This window comes from Girardinichthys multiradiatus, chromosome 12 (assembly GCF_021462225.1).
Source record: "Girardinichthys multiradiatus isolate DD_20200921_A chromosome 12, DD_fGirMul_XY1, whole genome shotgun sequence".
NCBI classification, from domain to species: Eukaryota; Metazoa; Chordata; class Actinopteri; order Cyprinodontiformes; family Goodeidae; genus Girardinichthys; species Girardinichthys multiradiatus.
Window position 1 is genome coordinate 31,810,069 of NC_061805.1, and position 19,950 is coordinate 31,830,018.

A 19,950-nucleotide genomic window follows, 5' to 3' on the forward strand; every position below is an offset into this window, starting at 1 on the left:
GATTTATTTATCAATTCAAGCTTTGGACATTTTCTTTTTTTTAAAATACAAAGCTGGTGTTTAAAATGGCTGGTTGCATAACATTGTAGTTACGGTATGAACACTGGTAGTTTAGAAAATACATCTAGTGAACAGTTTACAGTACTTTCACTTATGGGCATGAATTAAATACCAGGTTGAGCTATTCTTTTTTAGAGCAAAATACACAACTGACATTTTAATTGAATTTTAAAAACACTGATTGCTTGCAAAGGTTTGAATTTATTGTGGATTTCCTCTTAAACTTTATCCAAGTTTCAGTGATCCTGCTGCTGAGTTGAGGAGAACTTGAATATTACCACCTTGTCCAATGCATGAGAACCATTCACAGTAAAACTGTCCCACAGGATATGCTGCCACTACCATGCTTCCTAGTTGCAGTTTGTTCAGTTTGAAAGCCTCATATCGACCTCTCCAAACTTTCTTCCTGTTTGAGGTTTCCTCAGTCTTTGTCTCATCTGATCATAAAGCTATTCACCAGACGGCATTGCTTGTACATCTGGGCGGCTGCGTATTTCAGTCGAACTCAAAAGAGGCTTCTTTCTTATTTAACACCCTCTCAGTCCACCGCAATGCAAAGCTTGCAACACTGAGAACAGTGACTCTGATATTTCAGCAGTTTCCAGTTTATGACAGGCTTGAGCCTTGAGGTTCCTAATTTGGTCCCCAACATCCTCACAAATATTTGTTCTTCTGGGGAGAAACAGTCAGATGGTTGAAACTTTGATATAATTGGATGTTCCAACAGGACAATGATCCCATCACACTTGAAAACTGGTTTTGTAATGGACAACTCAGGCTTCTAGAATAATAAATCAAAAAGACTGATGTCAACTCTGTTAAAATGTCCTTCGCAGGAAACCAACCAATTTAAAAGCACTCTGCCTCTTGTGATAAGAAGAGTGGTCAGATATCCAACTAGAGTTATGTCAGAAGCTTGTTGATGGTTACAAAAAATGTTTGGCCAAGGACAACTTGCTAAACGATATCTAATCAAATATTACTGGGGGTGTATGTATTTATTTGAACCTGTATGTTCTGCATTACTTTGACTCTTTGTAGATTAGAGATAATCTGTATTTTCTGGGCCAGTTACTTGTTTTCAAAACTAATTTCAATTGTTGATCAATAAACCCAGATGGAATCAATTGCAGCCCTTAATGTCAAAAGTTAACATGACATTCATGCTGATGAGTGGATGTAAACGTTTTAGCAGGACTGTAAAAACCTTTCTGTTCAACATTTTATCTGTAGTTACAAATGCTAAAACACAAAAGGCAACATGCAGAAAACCTTTTGTTTCTGAGTAAATATTGTTATACTAGCAACTAAAAACCATGTGTACTTCAATAAATAATAGCAGCACAACATAAACTATTTATTACATTGATGTCACCTGTCTTATGGAGAAACACTTTAAATCTCACCAGTGGAAGAGCGGAAACATGTATCCATTCCCTATGTTGTCAAAGCTAAAATTATGTGGACATGTTTGGACCAGCACCTTCAATGTACTTGCGAGCCCATATTGAGGCCTCAGATTTGATGCTCGGCTTTCAAAGCTTCATTCATCCAACTCAAATGTGTCAAAATACTATAAAATATGTTCAGATGTCTCCACTCTCACCCTGAGCACATATCTGTCAATGCTATTTTACTGCAGTGTGTCTTAAAACATTTAATATGTTTAAATGGCTACTGGGTATAAACTCAACGATAGGGAAGGCGATTTGCTACTATATAGCTTTGAGAGTACAAGCATTAAATACAATGGATATCTTTTAAGTTCATGCTTTCTTACCAACACCACAGAACACATCTATACCGAAGCTAAAAACAATGATTTTCAGTTTTTCTTTTAAACAAGAATGAGACTTTAATAAAATATAAAGTAGGAGAATCAGCGCCCCCTATTGTTATTTCTGTGGCAGAGGATAAATATCAGAGATTCTCTTATTAACAGAACTGATACATGCCACACATTTGGAGCTGTGACTTTTCTCCAGCCACAGAGTCTTAGTTGCTGGACACAGTAAACATTTCTGTCTCCCCGTCTGAGTTCAGGAGTATTTGTGTTTCACATCAGCTCAACCAGCAGAAGTCATGGTTACACTTAAAAAGTACTTTGGACCAGGAAACACCTGGTTGCTGCCTCAGAGACCCACTGACATGTTCTCTGACATGCAAAGATGTGGTACATACACCGCCTTACAAAACTATTCATGCCCCTTCAGCTTATCCATATTTTGTTGTTACAACCACAACATGAAAAGCATCTAATTGAGATTTTATGTGATGGACCAAAAAAGCACCTCATAATTGTTAGGTGGAAGGACATGAATGTATTATAAGATTGCTTTTATAAGTAAAAATCTGAAGAGTGCGGCATGCATTTGCATTTATTTCCCAGGAATCAAAACTCTACACATCTAGAGACTAAAGTCTTTTCCTCTTCTTTGCCTATATAAGCAAAATAGATCATTACAGTCAAACTACACTGAGTCTATGGCCAGAGATTTTCCCCAAGTCTTGGGTATTTTAAGAGACATGTCTGGACTTTGACTGGGCCATTCAAGGCATGCAAGGTACTTAGCCTTTAATGGTCTACCGATCGGTTTATCAGTGCATGAATGTGAACATTTGGAGTGCGGCCAGGTGATTGTGGCTCTGGTGTAAAAGCTCTCCAAGTGGTCCGACTAACAAAAAGCCATACAAGTTAAGTCCATTTACCATTACTTTATCTTTTTGATGTCATTTGTTGTTTAACAAACCTGACGTCTTCACAGCAAAGCTGGATTTATACTCAGAATACACAGAGGTGGACTCATAAGGTGAGCTGTAAAATCAAATGGTTGCACTGGATTTTATTGAGGGGTATCAGTAAAGAGAGCTGAAAACTACTGCACATCACACTTCACAATTTTTGAAAATCAACTTTCATTTTCTTTTCAGTATTATGCAATAGATTGTATTAATCAGTCATGTACAATCAAAATAAAAAACATTTAAATTTGTAACATGGCAAAATGTACAGTGGGGAGAACAAGTATTTGATACAATGCTGATTTTGCATGTGTCCCCACTTGCAAAGCATGTAGAAGTCTTTAATTTTTATCATAGGTGCTTAACTCTGAGTGACACATTAAAAAACAAAAATCTTGAAAAAAAATCACATTGTGTGAATTTTAAGTAATTAATTTGCATTTTATTGCATGATATAATATTTGATCATCTAACAACCAGCAAGAATCCTGGCTCTCACAGGCCTGTTAGTTCTTCTTTAAGAAGCCCTCCTGTTCTCAAATCATTACCTGTATTAACTGCACCTGTTTGAACTCGTTATCTGTATAAAAGGCACCTGTCCACACAATCAATTAAACAAACTCTCCACCATGGCCAAGACCAGAGAGCTGTGTGAGGACATCAGGGATAAAATAGTAGACCTGCACAAGGCTGGGATGGGCTACAGGAAAATAGCCAAGAAGCTTGGTGAGATGGCAACAACTGTTGGTGCAATTATAAGAAAATGAAGAAGTTCAAGATGACGGTCAGTTTCCCTCTGTCTGGTGCTCCATGCAAGATCTCATCTCATGGGACATCAATGATCATGAGGAAGGTGAGGGATCAGCCCAGAACTACACAGCAGGACCTGGTCAATGACCTGAAGAGAGCTGGGACCACAGTCTCAAAGAACACCATTAGTAACGCACTACGACGCCATGGATTAAAATCCTGCAGCGCACGCAAGGTCCCCCTTCTCAAGCCAGCACATGTCCAGACCCGTCTGAAGTTTGCCAGAGACCTTCTGGATGATCCAGAGGAGGAATGGGAGAAGGTCATGTGGTCTGAAGAAACAAAAATAAGAGCTTTTTGGTCTAAACTCCACTTGCCGTGTTTGGAGGAAGGAGGAGTACAACCATGGAGATGGAACATCATTGTTTGGTGATGCTTTTCTGCAAAGGGGACAGGATGACTGCACCGTATTGAGGGGAGGATGGAGGGGGGCCCATTTATCAGGAGATCTTAGCCAACAACCTCCCTTCCTCAGTAAGGGCATTGAAGATGGGTCATGGCTGGGTCTTCCAACTAAGGCAACTAAGGAGTGGCTCCATAAGTAGCATCTCAAGATCCTGGAGGGGCCCAGCCAGTCTCCAGACCTGAACCCAATCGAAAATCTTTGGAGGGAGCTGAAAGTCCATATTGTCCAGTGACAGCCCTGAAACCTGAAAGATCTGGAGAAGATCTGTATGGAGTGGTCCAAAATCCCTGCTGCAGTGTGTGCAAACCTTGTCAAGAACTAAAGGAAACAATATCTGTAATTGCAAACAAAGTTTTCTGTACCTAATATCAAGTTTTGTGCAATAAAATGCTAATTAATTACTTAAACATCACACAATGTGATTTTCTGTATTTTTGTTTCAGATGCCATCATTTACAGTTGAAGAGTACCTATGATAAAAGTTAAAGACTTTGCAAGTGGGAAACCTGCAAAATCGACAGGGTGTAAAATACTTGTTCTTACCACTGTATGAATACCTTTGCAAGGCACCGTAAAGTGATGAGCTCTGGTCTCTGTTTGCATGCAAAGCTTTGTACATCAAGTGTGCAACACTGCCAGCTGGTGACCCAGGGGAGCAGAGTCCCAGACATCTTAAAAGTCACCGGTGGTTACGAAGAGCGGCTGGGAAAACATACTCGTGGGGTCTATAAAAATGTGGACTTTACTGAGCTAATAGAGCTAATGTTTTACATCCTGCAGTCACATGGGATATCAGAAGAAAAGACAAACCCCATGGATTCATCATGACTTTTAATTATTTTTTCTCCTCAAACGATGTACATTTAACAAAATTAAGCAAGTCAAAAACATCTGATTAAACATCTGATTAATTAACAGCATGTCATATGAATCATCAGTCACCACACACAAAGGGACACACATGGAAAACACAGCCTCTGTTGTATATCACTAAGGGGTTAGAGTAGATGCATTCATCCCGTAGAGACAAAGGGCGTCAGTGTGACGACTTGGAAAACAAATCCAATTAGCCCTCTTTCAGGTGAGACAGTGTCTACATGTAAGGTTTTATCTGTAACAGATGACATCGGTTTGTGTCATCTGGGCCTTCATCTTCGGTGGAGAGCTGCAGCGAGGATACAGGGGAACAGAGAGTAGAGTGGCAGAGCCTGAGAGGCCGTCGATGACGCAGGGACGGAGAGGACATATTTGATAAAAAAAAAAAAAAAAAACTCTGCACCCTGAGGCTCTGTTCCAGCCTGCTGCACGAACACCAACAGGAGGAATACAAAACAGAAATTAAACCATGGAATGACTAAGCATGAGAGCAGTGAGGTGACACCTGCTGCTAAGTCTATAAATGTCAAGATTCTGATGTAGAAACAAAATGTAAGAAACACACAGATTTCATTGCACACATCGGACAGACATTCTGCTTTTAGGGACAGTAGAAGATCCAACTACTGCTCCACACAGATACTAAAGAAAACTTTATAAAATCACTATAGTGTAGTTTAGGTATTTATGTGTCCACCTGACACAGGCCTTTTACTGCGTCTCAACTTAAATGAACCCCCAAACAAATACAGTGAAGCTGATGGTTCACCTGCAAACTTCTAAAAATAGAAGTCTGCAGAGAAGTGGGGCTAGAAAATGATTGCAGAGCCTCATGCAGAGAGAGTCACAAGGACAGACGTCAGGCTGTCGTCTGGCCCCTAAAGAACATGGGTCATTATGAAAAGAAGGCAATGAAGATTGGGCATGTTGTAATAATGTAGCTCAAGACAAAATCCTGAAACTTAAACATGAATAAAGATAGGAAGCCTCAAACCACTGCTGCCTTTTCAGGAACTAAAAGTGACGCTCTAATAAGCTACAACAGACCGTAGGGCCTTCTAATGAGAGTACTGCAGGGTGGCGTTTCTGCACTGGGTGAGGCTGTAACCTGGTCAGTGACAAAGAGCAGAAGAAGGTGCCAGGAGGTTTTTGAGGGCAGCAGCTGACCAGGTGCTCGGCCGTTCACTCAGTTCTTCAGCATCGCCTCGTAGCTCTGGAACACGTACTGAGAGACCTCTGGAGCTCTGCACTTTAGACAGACCTGAGGGACAGAAAGGATTTGAATAATGAGAAACAGGTTTTTAATGAGAAAAAAAAAAAATTCAAGTCTGCTGATAGTTTAATCTTATCTAAAATCTTTGTGCACAAAGAAAATGTTCCCTTAAATGTATTATTTCATCAACAATGTCTGATAAGATAACCCCTTACCTATGAGGGTCAACAGGTCAATGTGAAAACAGCAGGAATCATTGAAGGCAGCCTGCAGATTAGGTGTCAACTGCAAGCTTCTAAAAATACTTTTAGTAATTATTAGTTTTATTCTTTGGTCATACCTTTGATATTGTTTATTCCTTTTCTTTTGTTTTCTATTAAATGTTTATACAGGGTTACTACTCTTGTGTCATGGCACCTTCTTCTGTTCTTATTTTTTTCTAAACTCAAATTTATTGATCTTTTTCTTCCTTTTGTTTTTAATTCTGGACATTTGAATACAAAGTATCACCTTTCAACCTGCTTAAATAGGAGCCAAGTCTTGGTATGTTTAGGTTCAAAAATGATGAAACAACGCAATGCTAAACATTTGGATTGGTACGACCTCTTTCATGGGATCAGAACAAACTTAAATCTGCTCTCTTTTAATATCTATAACTCTGGACTTGTCAAATAGTCCAACACTAAACACAAAATTTTAGACCCAGTGTGGCGACCGCAGGTCCAGCTCAATCTGAACTGAAAGTTGTCCAGAGGCCAAACATGCAGTAATTTATCACTTTTTGAGTACGGCTGCTTTTAGTAGGTGAGCAAAAAATACTAAATGTTAAAATCCACATATGATGTGGCAAATTAGAAATGTCAGTATTGATGTAAATGAAGGCATCAATAGACTTTTGCTCTTTAGTAAATCAAAGAGAAAAAAAATCTCAACATAGTAGATATTTCCCATACGAGATCGTTTTACGCAAAGAAATTAAAGCGAAACCCCTATTTTTTTCCAGACTTTCCAGACTACGTAGAACCCATGTTTTCTGTTTAGGGTCGTTTATTGTAAAGAACTTAGTTTTAAATGTGATTCCTGGACAACGTGGATTTAAATAAATTTACCATGTTGAATAAAAAAAAAAAAACAACTCTTGACCAATCAGTGAAGTCAACAGTCAAAAAAAGATCAGACTGCGAAATGAACTAAAAAAAAAGACAATACTACAAAACCCACAAACAATCTTAAAGGGGCGTCATGTGCCTCAGTGATAAAGCAGGCGCACCATATACTGAGGCTACAGTCAGCAACGCAGCTGTTCCCGGTTCAATTCCCGGCCCTGGGCCATTTACTGCATGTCAACCCTTTCTTTCTCTGCCCGTCTTCCTGTGCCGCTACTCATGAATAAAGGACACTAGTGCCACAAAAACCTAAAATAAATAAACAGATAAAATATAACAGAAAAAAAACCAACTGATTTTAATTAATTAAAAAAATAAAATAACAGAAAAATAAATCAACTGAAGAGAGATATAAATGGCATATTATCTAGCGTCTGTACAGCTCAGAAATGAACATCTGTTTTGTACGATTGAGGTAAATCAGACCATGTGGGGTAATCAAAAAAACATGATCATTCATTTAAACATCTTCCTGAGGACACATTAATAATTATTTTTCACATGAGAGGGGAAAAAAAGCCTCGGATTAAAAGCCCCTTGATTCAGTCTTATCAGGCACACGCAGACCTACTGACAGAAAAATAGATACATAAGCACACTGGAGGAAACGGCGTCGGCCCGCCCGCCCTTTGATGTCGGTCTCAGCTGGGGAAAAGGTTCTGGATTTAATGGAGCTACATAAAGTGAGTTCCCCCCACTCACCCCCTCCTATCAGACTGCAGATATTTTTCTCCCAACCAGGAACGCTCTGTTTATAGGAAACACCGGGCAGCATCTGCTCAGATTCTATCACGATGTCACAGAAAACACTTGGATCGAGAGGATTTAGGAAAAATGCAGTAATTTAAATTCTGCACGGGTGAAAACCTCTCATGTCTGTGGCAGCCAGAAGCTTTAATGACCTACGCGTCTCTGAGGAGACAAGAACAACCTGTATACCCCCCCCCCCCCCCATCAGAGACAGTGAAACGCACACAAATCATCACAGTGTGATCCTTTCTGCTTTAATCACAGTCACTGCTTAGAACCCCCTAACACTGAGGGGCTGATTGGTGTGTGGGAGGGAGGGTCACATTGTGATTCTACAACCCAAGACGCACAAGCGATACCAAACCCAAGAGTGGCACATTCGGGTAAAGAGGTGCATTTCAAAACAGCAGCTTGCAGTGACTGATGGATCTTTCATCTTGTTGGGCAGAAAAGGTCAGGGTGACCCCTCTTTCTCGTGTCTGGGATGTTCTTTTCACTGGATTTGATCCAGATTTTGTTTCTGCCTTTATAATATGTTGAGTAATCCTCCATTATCCTAATTACAAGCTGGTGTGTTCAGTCATTTTGTTTCAAGCAATCAATTGTCTGTTGCCTGTCCCCATATCAGCACCATTAATTCTCTATAATGTTTGCGCCATTATCCTAATTACACTGATCAGGGATTCACACCTGAAATGTGATGATGTGTTGGAGAGCTTCGAAGTGGGTAACGCAGAGTTGCAGATAAATAAAGCCGTGGCGGTTCACAGCTTCCCTCGGCTCTCTAGGCTCTTTACTAATACATGCTGCTGCCGGCAGCGTTTAGACAGCTGTGCTCCTATCAGCAAGATGGCAGGAAGTGCCGAAGCTCCAGCAATTGTGAACAACTCATAAATGCAGCACTCAGCTTCCAGCTTGTTTTTAAAATAACAGCACTGTGTCCTCAGAGGATGAGGAAATTACAAACTGAAGTAGGAAGAAGAGGAAAAACAGGGAGTTAAATATTAATGGATTCTTCCCACGCCGTTTTATTCTGCCCCCTGAAAATATGAACATTTACTATCAAAGTATTTTGATTCTGCAATTTCAAGCTGAGTTCTTGTGAAAAGTGTGGAAAAAATAAAAAGTTCACCTGCACCTCCGTGAGCGTGGAATCAGAAAAAGGTTTATCCCCAGAAAAGGTTTTATCCTAGATAGACTGATTTTTGATGCAGATAAAATACTGTATATTTAAACCATATTTTCCATTTTTGTTTTGTTTTGCAACATAATGAAGTTTACAATGAGCTATGTACAGATGCAGAAAAGATTGTTGGTAGACCTACAGCTCATTCATTTCTCTTTAAAAGTGATTCAATTAATGCAACTGTCTAATGTGGGCTTTTAGCATGTAATAGAGTAAACAAAATTATAAAAACATAGGTTATGCTGGTACCCCTGAAGAAACCAATGATCCTTGCATCACAGTTCAGGCTTTTCTTCAGCCAATTAGCCTATTTAAAGGAAACAAAAATGCTGCTGGGTAGTTTGGTACCGTTATGTCCTCCACGTTGAGTATCTAAGAAAAAAAGATTTTAGGTTTTCATGTAAAGGTAAAGACTTCAAGGCCATCTCTGAGCAGCTTCATGTTTCTGGGATCACAGGGGCCAATATTATTTAAAATTAATGTTCATAAGACTGTAGCCAACTTTTCCTGGATGAAAAGGCAAGAGGAGATGGCATGGATGGTGGAAAAATAGCCAATGAAGCCATCCAAATCAAATCAAGTTAAACTGATCGCAGCATTCATCGCATTTTAAAACAAAACAGACTAAATGGAAAAAAGACCCAGGAGTGCTACAAAAACAACCAGAATGAATGTGCCAAAATACTGTAGACAAGCTCTAAAGCTTCTGGAAAATGAGAAAACTGGAGCTTTTTAATCATCCACATAAGCTCTGTGTTTACAGAAGGAAACAGGAACCTCTTAATGAAACAACCACCATAACTACTGTGAAACATAATGATTGCTCTGTTTTGGAGCTGTTCTGCTCATCTGGCATGATGGGGTGACCTTGAATCTTTGCAGGGCACAATAAAGTCTGAAGAACACCAAGTCGTCTTGGAGGAAAACGTAAATCCAGGTCTGAGTCGCAGACAGCCGGTGCTCCAACAGGAACAACTGACCCAAAGCTATTGAAAAGTTGGGGTGTGTGCCCAGAAGCCAAATACTCTAACAAGCTAATCAACTGAAATGAACTCTACCAGCTCTGCCATGAAGAGTAGTCAAATAAGCATCTAGAGTTATACCAGAAACATGTTGATGGCTACAAATCAATGGCACATATCAATTGGACTATATGTATATATTTGAACCTGTATGTATAATTCTGACCCTGGGTGGATCACACCGAATCTGCAATAAATTTTAAACGAGTCTTGTTTTTAAATTATTGAAGATGTTAATTGTGTTTCCAGGAAAAATAATCACCTAAACAATTAAATGCCACAAAGAAAGATGACATTCATGCAAATTATGAGCATATATAAACTTTTGACCAGAACTATAAATGTGATATTACGATAAAGCACACAGTTTAAAATACCCAACATATAATATTCATATGCTAAACATACATGAAGGGACCAAAGTGTTCATCTGGAGGACTTGCAGGCAAACAGTAACAGCATGCTAAACTGAGAGAATTTCTCATAAGTCTTCTGTGTTCAGGGAGCTTCGTGGTGTCTATTTCTGAGTTTGCTGAAAACAATCAGAAGCCACTGTAGAGGTGGGCAGAAAGGAGAAAAAAAGTAAATAAATCAGCCAACATCACTGGTCACATTGTTGCCATGGGGACAGGACATGGCAGACGGGAACACCCCAGTTTCATGTCAAGAAGATGAGCAGCATCCCAATGCTCCACAAAATACAGAATAAATAAGATCAGAGATGGGAAATGAGGTCAATAAAAGAAACACGCAGGAGCTGCAGCTGATTGTTCATATGAATAAAGGTCACTGTGCAGGGTTTCCGTTTTTTCAGTCTGCTCTAAAACTTCTCACTTTTGGTTTCCTCTCATCACCTTCATAGAGTTCTCTCTGCCTGTAGCAGGCAACTGAGGAAGGTGTGAATGTGTGGAAAAGTGGGAATGTTAGAGACATGGCTCTAACGAATAAGGTGTCATATCAACCTAAGGGATGATGGGTTTTCAGCAATGCAGGCTTAGAGTTCCTTTTCTTTATATTACTAAGAAATTGCTATATTTCTGCTACCTATAATGATCTATGGTTACTTAATTTTCCAATATCTAAAACAATAATGCTAGAAAAAAATTTCAATTCTGACTTTTATCTTCCTAAATAGTTATTAAAAAACATTTCAAAAGAGTTAGCGAGAAGCAGATTGGAGTGTGGAACTGGGACAAAGCTTTAATAGCTCATATAAATAGAAAGGTGTCGTGGGAGAGCTGAAGTCAATCAAGTTTAGATTATCAGAAAAAATAGGCCAGGCTACGAATATGCTTCATAACACCCTGGTGCAGAGCAGCAGCAGAAAGAAAAAAAAAAAAAAACAATACAGCATGACCAAGTTTCCTCTGCAGAAAATGATTTTTAATCCCTTTTTTTATTGTTTTCTGAAGCACCATGAAACCCAGTGAAAAATGCAGTGGCAACGCTTTGCTCCTTCAGGTCTAAAAATAGAGTTCGACAAAAGGCTTTGGCAGCTTGGCTTTAATGTTCTGTGCCAAGAGAGCGCTGGGACCATGCAGCAGGCAGCAGCTCAGAGCAACAAGCATCGCAGTACATTATGTGCATGCAGCAATCTAAACTCCGCGCCAGTGTTTTTACTGCACAGTTGGTAACCTATTGTGCCATGCAAAAGAATCTGCACCCCGGAGTTTTTGTTTTCATTCTGTCAAGTAACATTTTAATCCAGGTATAATTGCGGCTGTCCTGTGAAGGCGGCAAATGTTTAAGACAATCAGTGAACCAACGTGGTGGAAGGAGAGTTAGATTATGAAAAAATATCCCAAACCTCTGAACATCTCTTATTCCACGGTTCAATCTATCGTTTGAAAATGAAAATGGCATGGCGCATCTGCAATCCAACACGGTGGGTAACCTAAACTGACAGGCTGTGAAAGGAAAGCATTATTCAAAAGCAGCAAAGAAGCCCACGGTAACTCTGAAGGAGCTGCAGAGATCCACAGCTCAGTTGGGAGAAACTGCTGACAGGACAACTGTTAGTCTGGCCTCGATAAAAGACTGGAAAGAAAATAGATACTAGGAACACGTGGAAGAAGGTTTTCTGGTCAGACGAGACAAAAACTGAACGTTTCGTCCTGTATGCATAATGTTGTATGTGGCAAGTCACTAATTCTGCACATCACCCTGGCCCTTCCATCCCCACTGTGACACGTCAGTGGCAGCATCATGCTGTGGGCATGGTAAATGGACTGAACGCCTTTTCAGTCGTACCAAACACTCAATGTGCTTTACACTAGAGTCACCCAATCGTACTAACAGGCAACTTGAAGTTAAGTGCCTGTCCCATCCAGTGCGAAGAGGGATTTCCACTGGAAATCTGGGATGACAAGGCGATTTGTGACCCTAAGGTTGGAAGCCATTGTTAGATTCCAAATTGTTAATTTTGTTCGTGTTCTACTCTACAGCTGCTTTTTAAATGTTAATTTTGCCAGGGTAAATACACGTTGTTTTTCTTTATCTATGGACAATAGCAAATTTAAAGTTCCTTCGTGGAATGTTTTTAATAATCCTATAAAAAGAAGAAACGTATCGTCAAAAATGAGGAGATAAACGCCAGTTTTTCTGTAGGAAACACCTCTCATGGAGGAGGAACACAAAAAACCTAGGAACTCTGGATACCAAGAATTTTTTTAGCTCGTTTTAAACCAGGCTTAAAAGAGCAGCAGCTTTTCTAATAAGAAATGGCATTAACTTTTTATTGACTAAAGACGTCTGAGATAAAGAGGAGGGGTATGTTTTAGCCCAGAGCAAAAGTAACGGGGAAAACTATCAGTCCGTTATTTGTATCCATACCACCTCAGGCAGGTTGAAATATCTTGGGAATCTTAGGGAACCCTCTTCTGTGCAACTGATTTCAACACTGTAATAAACTATGAATTTAAAGGGAAGTGACAAATACCTGCTAAAAATATGAACTGCGGAAGCAAAAAAGCGATAACCTATAAATGGTTACGGGCAGACCCACCCAACACTGACCACTGGCATGAAAGTTTTTATGAAATGAACTATCTAGAAAATCTAAGATACCATTTGAGGCTGAAACATGACCTGTACATTGTGAGGTGGCCTGAATGGAATAGACACTGGTAAGGAGGGATATAATGAATCCTCCATCTTAGGTGTTGATTTCTTTGCTTTTTTCAGTGTGTAATATCTATAACCATTTATTTGTATACCATGCATATTCCTATGTATCTAGTCACATTCCAAGACAGAAATATTGTATGTTGTTAATTAATGTAAAAATCTGACTGTGTAACTGGCAGGTGTTCTTGTTGCGATTCTCTGGTTGTCCATAATGCAATAAAAGTTATGTTGCAAAATAAAGAAGACAGTTGATGCCACCTTATAAATGAAACATGAGGTAGCTGACGGAGAATAGAGCAGGGAGGAGTCGCACCAAGGTCACCGCTCGTCATGAATCTCTACACCAACCACAATCTATCAACGTCATGACAGAGGCTCACTGATAATGCAGAAAAACACAATGTCATAACAGACAAGAACACGTCGACAAAGCCCCACAATATTCATAGAGCGCTCGTATGACAGCACCAACAGCTTCCTCTCAGCAAGTTTGCTGCTCATTGCTGCACATCCGTCTCCGTCATGGCTGCTTGTTTACTTAGATACAAGAGTACGAACAGCTCGATCTGTGGCGTGGCACAGTGACAGTGTGTCCGCTGAATCATTCTGACTTTATTCAGGAAGTGAAAGAACAGAAGATTTTTCAAGATGTCCTGACCTTGCTCACTTAAAGCAGAAAATCTGGATATCTGGATATTAAACACTTTTGCACAGGTTCTCCAAATCTCTCAAGACATGTCTTGTCCTCAGTCTCCTTCAGCAGAACCCACAGATTTTCTCAGATACTTTTCTAGAAGCTGGCTAGGGCTTTCTGAAACTTTAATTTCCCTTTGATTAAGCTAGTTTTTGGTTGTTTTGGATGTTTGCAAGGACTCTCTGTGAAATCTGAAATCCATTTTCAGATTTCTAGCAAACCCCTAAAGATTTTGGCCTAAAATTGACCGGTATTTGGAACTGTTCATAAGTTCAGCCAGCATGACCAAAACTTGAGTTCCAGCTGAACAACAGTAGTTGCCACCACCATCTTACATCATAGGTATGGCGTTAGTGTCTGTGCCATGCTAGGGTATGTTTCTTGCCAAACATACCTGTTGGAATTATGGCCCAAAAGTCCAGTTTGGTTTGACTGACCATAATATGTTATGACACAGGGTCGTGGGAGGTTTTTGGTCAGTAATGTATGTTTTCTTTGGAAGATAATCCTTCAGTCTTGTTGTCACACCCTCCTGTTATAGTCCACACATGTCTGCTTATCCTACATCACTGAATACACATGGTAAAAAATATCACATTTAGATACTTCTATTTTGGACTCAGATTTATTTATTTTTTTTTAGGTGTGAATGTTGTGTGATTTGTCTGGCTTTTATATTTAAGCAGCAGACAGTATTTGTATCCAAGACAAATTTTCTTTGGACAATAAAGCTAACATAATCTTCTGAGGCATCTAAATGAGAAGCCACTACATTGTGACTACACATTGTTGTAGGTGAGCTCAGGACAAGGTGAAAGTGATCCTCCCTGCAATTCATGACTGACACACTTTCTAAATAAAGTTAAAGTACATGATACTGCTATGCTTAAGGATAGGTTTGGCTCAGTTCTATCCATAGGCTTCTGTGGTATCAAAAAAATATATTTATATTTATATGAATGGGAGATGGGCTCTGGAACCCATCTCCTCGAGAGGGGCTGGACTCTCTTCTACTCTGGAGTGGCCCATGGGGAGAGGCGGCGGGCTGGGGTGGGTTTGCCTGTCGCCCCCCCAGCTCAGCCGTCTAGTGTTGGGGTTTATCCCAGTGGATGAGAGGGTCGCATCCCTGCGCCTTCGGGTTGGGGAGAGGTCTCTGACTATCATTTCAGCCTACGGGCCGAGTGGTAGTGCGGAGTACCCGGCCTTCTTGGCGTCCCTGTCGGGGGTGCTGGATAATGCCCCTCACGGGGACTCCATTATTCTGCTGGGGGACTTCAACGCCCACGTGGGAAACGACAGTGACACCTGGAGAGGCGTGATCGGGAGGAATGGCCTCCCCGATCTGAATCCGAGTGGTGCTTTGTTATTGGACTTCTCTGCTAGTCACGGATTGTCCATAATGAACACCATGTTCAAACATAAGGGTTTCCATCAGTGCACTTGGCACCAGGATACCCTAGGCAGGAGGTCAATGATCGACTTTGTTGTCGTATCATCAGACCTTCGGCCGCATGTTTTGGACACTCGGATGAAGAGAGGGGCTGAGCTGTCCACTGATCACAACCTGGTGGTGAGTTGGATCCGCTGGGGGAAGAGAAAGCCGGACAGATTTGGCAGGCCCAAGCGCAGAGTGAGGGTCTCTGGCGAACCCCTTGGCCAGGGATGTATTCAACTCTCACCTCCGGGAGAGCTTTGACCAGATCCCGGGGGATGTTGGAGACATAGAGTCCGAGTGGACCATGTTCTCCGCATCTATTGTCGATGCTGCTGCCCATAGCTGCGGCCGTAAGGTCTGCAGTGCCTGTCGCGGCGGCAATCCCAGAACCCGGTGGCAGACACCGGCAGTAAGGGACGCTGTCAAGCTGAAGAAGGAGTCCTATCAGCTGTGGTTGGCTTGTGCGACTCCTGAGGTGGCTGACGGGTACCATGGGGCCAAGCGTGCTGCGGCCCGGGCGGTGGCAGAGGCAAAAACTCGGACCTGGGAGGAGTTCGGTGAGGCCATGGAGAAGGACTACCGGTTGGCCCTGAAGCGATTCTGGCAAACCGTCCGGCGCCTCAGAAAGGGGAAGCAGTGCTTCGCCAACACTGTTTACAGTGGAGGTGGGGAGCTGCTGACCTCGACTGGGGACATTATCGGCCAGTGGAAGGAGTACTTCGAGGATCTCCTCAATCCTGCCATCACGCATTCCCTGGTGGAAACAGAGGCTGGGGACTCGGGGTTGGACTCTTTCATCACCCAGGCTGAAGTCACCGAGGTGGTTAAAAAGCTCCGCGGTGGCAGGGCTTCGGGGTTGGATGAGATCCGCCCTGAGTACCTCAAGTCTTTGGATGCTGTGGGGCTGTCATGGTTGACACGCCTCTTCAACATTGCGTGGCGGACGGGGACAGTGCCTTTGGATTGGCACTGGGGTGGTGGTCCCCCTATATAAGAAGGATGACCGGAGGGTGTGTTCCAACTACAGGGGGATCACACTCCTCAGCCTCCTGGTAAGGCCTACGCCAGGGTTTTTGAGAGGACAGTTCGGCCGATAGTCGAACCTCGGCTTCAGGAGGTGCAGTGTGGTTTTCGTCCCGGCCATGGAACACTGGACCAGCTCTATACCCTCTACAGGGTACTCGAGGGTTCATGGGAGTTTGCCCAACCGGTCCACATGTGTTTTGTGGACCTGGAGAAGGCATTCGACTGTGTCCCTCGTGATGCCTTGTGGGGGTGCTCCAGGAGTATGGAATTGGGGGCCCTTTATTAGGGGCCATCCAATCTGTGTACAAGCGGAGCAGGAGTTTGGTTCGCATTGCCGGCACTAAGTCGGACCTGTTCCCGGTGCATGTTGGACTCCGGCAGGGCTGCCCTTTGTTCATAACTTTTATGGACAGGATTTCTAGGTGCAGCCAAGGGCCGGAGGGGGTCTGGTTTGGGGACCAGTGGATTTCGTCTCTTCTTTTTGCGGATGATGTGGTCCTGCTGGCCCCATCTAGCCAAGACCTACAGCATGCACTGGGGCGGTTCGCAGCCGAGTGTGAAGCGGCTGGGATGAAGATCAGCTCCTCCAAGTCCGAGGCCATGGTTCTCGACCGGAAAAGAGTGGCTTGTCCTCTTCAGGTCGGAGGGGAGTTCCTGCCTCAAGTGGAGGAGTTTAAGTATCTCGGGGTATTGTTCACGAGTGAGGGAAGAATCGAGCGGGAGATTCACAGACGGATCGGTGCGGCTGCCACAGTAATGGGGGCGCTGTGCCGGTCCGTTGTGGTGAAGAGAGAGCTGAGCCGAAAAGCGAAGCTCTCAATTTACCGGTCGGTCTACGTTCCTACCCTCACCTAAGGCCATGAACTTTGGGTCATGACCGAAACAACGAGATCCCGGATACAAGCAGCGGAAATGAACTTCCTCCGTAGGGTGGCCGGGCACTCCCTTAGAGATAGGGTGAGGAGCTCGGCCATCGGGGAGGGGCTCGGAATAGAGACGCTGCTCCTCCACATCTCAGATCGAGAGGAGCCAGTTGAGGTGGCTCGGGCATCTATACCGGATGCCTCCTGGACGCCTTCCTCAGGAGGTGTTCCAGGCACATCCCACCGGGAGGAGGCCCAGGGGACGGCCAAGGACACGCTGGAGGGACTATGTCTCTCGGCTGGCCTGGGAACGCCTTGGGCTCCCCCCGGAGGAGCTGGAGGAGGTGTCTGGGGAGAGGGACATCTGGGCGTCTCTGCTGAGTCTGCTGCCCCCGCGACCGGTCCCGGAAGACGACGAGTACGACGAGTACGACGAGTACGAGTGAATGATTTTAATGCAGTTTTTAGAGCTTCTATTTCCACTTTCAATCTCAATAAGCAGATGTCTGCATATAAATACACAGAATCTGCCAGCCAGCAGGGAAAATTTGGGCACTGAAATCTTTTAAGCTTTTGTGTCAAGCATGTAAATACCCTGTGTTCACAACAACAGTGGGGCCCGTTTATAGAAATAAAATCTGAAACCTTGACCTCAGCTCTTAAAATCAAGTCTTAGGTATCGACTGTCTATACTCCTGCTCAAATAGAAAAATGGCTCCAAAGAGAATTACTTAGATCTGCCAATATGAGGTAAACTGAACATTTATCCCAAAAAAAATGAATTTTTAACCACTGTAAATAATTATTTTATATTCCATATGTCCTGCATATAAACTGCTTTGGAAAAGTATTCAAATCCCTTGAACTGTTTCACATTTTGTCAAGTAAAACCACAAATTTTATTGTAAGGTTACTGTACATCATTGTTAAATTTAAAGGATGTTGTTTGATTTTCAACATTTCTTTAAAAAAATTAAGTCTTAAAAATTAAGTATGCATTTATTTTCAACCCCAAAAGCCAATATTTGGAGAATTTCCTTTCACGGTGATTGGAGCTCAAGTTTTTTGGAGTATGTTCTTACCAGCTTTGCAAATCCGGTAATTAAATGGATTTTTTGCCCATTTTTTTGGAAAATAGCTAAAGCTCAGTCATGGATGGAGACCTTCTGTAAACATGGATTTTCCAATTTTCTTCCAGCTTCTTAAATGAATTTAGAAAAAGGACTTTGACTAAACCAATTTACCAAATGAATATGCTTTGTTTTAAACCTTTCCAATATATAGGTGTATTTTAATAGTTATTATTCTGCTGGAAGGTTGACCTTCACTCCAGTATCAACTATTGCAGCCTCTATGTAGCTCCTACAGTGTCCCTTGGTCGTCCTGATGCTGTTTGGTCACCAACGTTCTCGGACAAACCTCTGAGGCCTTCAGAAAACAGCTGGACCTATACTGAGATTAAATTAAACACAGGTGGGCTTTTTTTTTGCCAATTAGTTGACTTCTGGGGACAATATGTTTTATTTAAGGGTATCAGAGAATAGTGAACTGAATAAAAATGCACACCTCACAAAATCTTGTGTAAAATAATTTAATACTCAATTCAGTTCGAAAGTACTTTATTAATCTCAAGGAGAAATTAAAAACATGTAGGTAACCATGTATTATTATATTGGGCTCTACTATGTTGAACTAACCCAATAAAGTACATTAATGGTTGATGTTGTTGATTTGACAAAAATAAAAGGGGCGTGAATACTTACGCAATTCCCTGTATGCATTCAAGCATGTAAAAAGGTCAGAGAAAGCTTGGAAGGCAAGATTGTAGAAAAAAAAATATATTCAAAGAAAAAATAGTATGTGGAAATAGGACTATTTTACCTGATTTTCCAAAGTCAGCATGTTAAAAAGAGATTTCCTTCTCAGAGTAAAATGTTTCTTACTATCTTTTGTTAATAGTCTTTAAATCATAGAAGGTGACCAGGTCTTTTTCCAGCTGTTACTTTTTGCCGTAAATAATTATCAGCACAATCAGAACAGCGATTAAACGTAACACTTGTGCCCTGTGCACACGACAAGGATCCATTGTTTTTCCGTTTCCGGGAAAACATGACGTTTTAATTGCGATCTTCGTGCACAAGGCACAAGTAGAACCGTCATTTCCCTGTCTTGTCACTAGTGGGCAGCATGTTCTTTGAAACTTAACAGGCACATGCGTACAAACACTCCCTGCTTAAACAAACGGGGTAGAAAGTCAGCACTTTGTTGGACAACCATCAGCAGCACAAACAATATTCTATAATCTGCTATTGTTATTGTTGATTTCTTTGTCTTCTGCGGGTTTTAAACTGCTCGGCATCTGTTACGCTGTACGAGTGCGCGTTAATTTCTACTGATTGCAGTCATACTGTGCATTTGCCAGGGTTTCCCCCTAAACATTCATCTTTTTCCCGTCACGACAATGGAAACTGGAATGTTTTCAAAACGCTACACTGTGGAACTCGTTTTCAAATTGTGCCGTTTTCAGAGAAAACACATGCTATTATGGAGTACACAAACAGTAGAAGCACAACAA

At 41.8% G+C, this 19,950-nt stretch overlaps 1 protein-coding gene across 4 annotated transcripts in view; it reads right to left on the bottom strand.

Moving 5' to 3' along the window:
* Positions 1-4,832: 4,832 nt before the first annotated feature.
* The window catches only part of ap1b1 (adaptor related protein complex 1 subunit beta 1), a 37,978-nt gene continuing 22,860 nt past the window's right edge, over positions 4,833-19,950 (bottom strand). For all 4 annotated transcript variants that reach the window (XM_047380404.1, XM_047380403.1, XM_047380405.1 and 1 more), the window contains one exon: positions 4,833-6,155. In XM_047380404.1, coding sequence (XP_047236360.1) covers positions 6,081-6,155 — 75 coding nt within the window. In that variant the 3' untranslated portion in view covers positions 4,833-6,080. The remainder of the gene's footprint in view (positions 6,156-19,950) is intronic.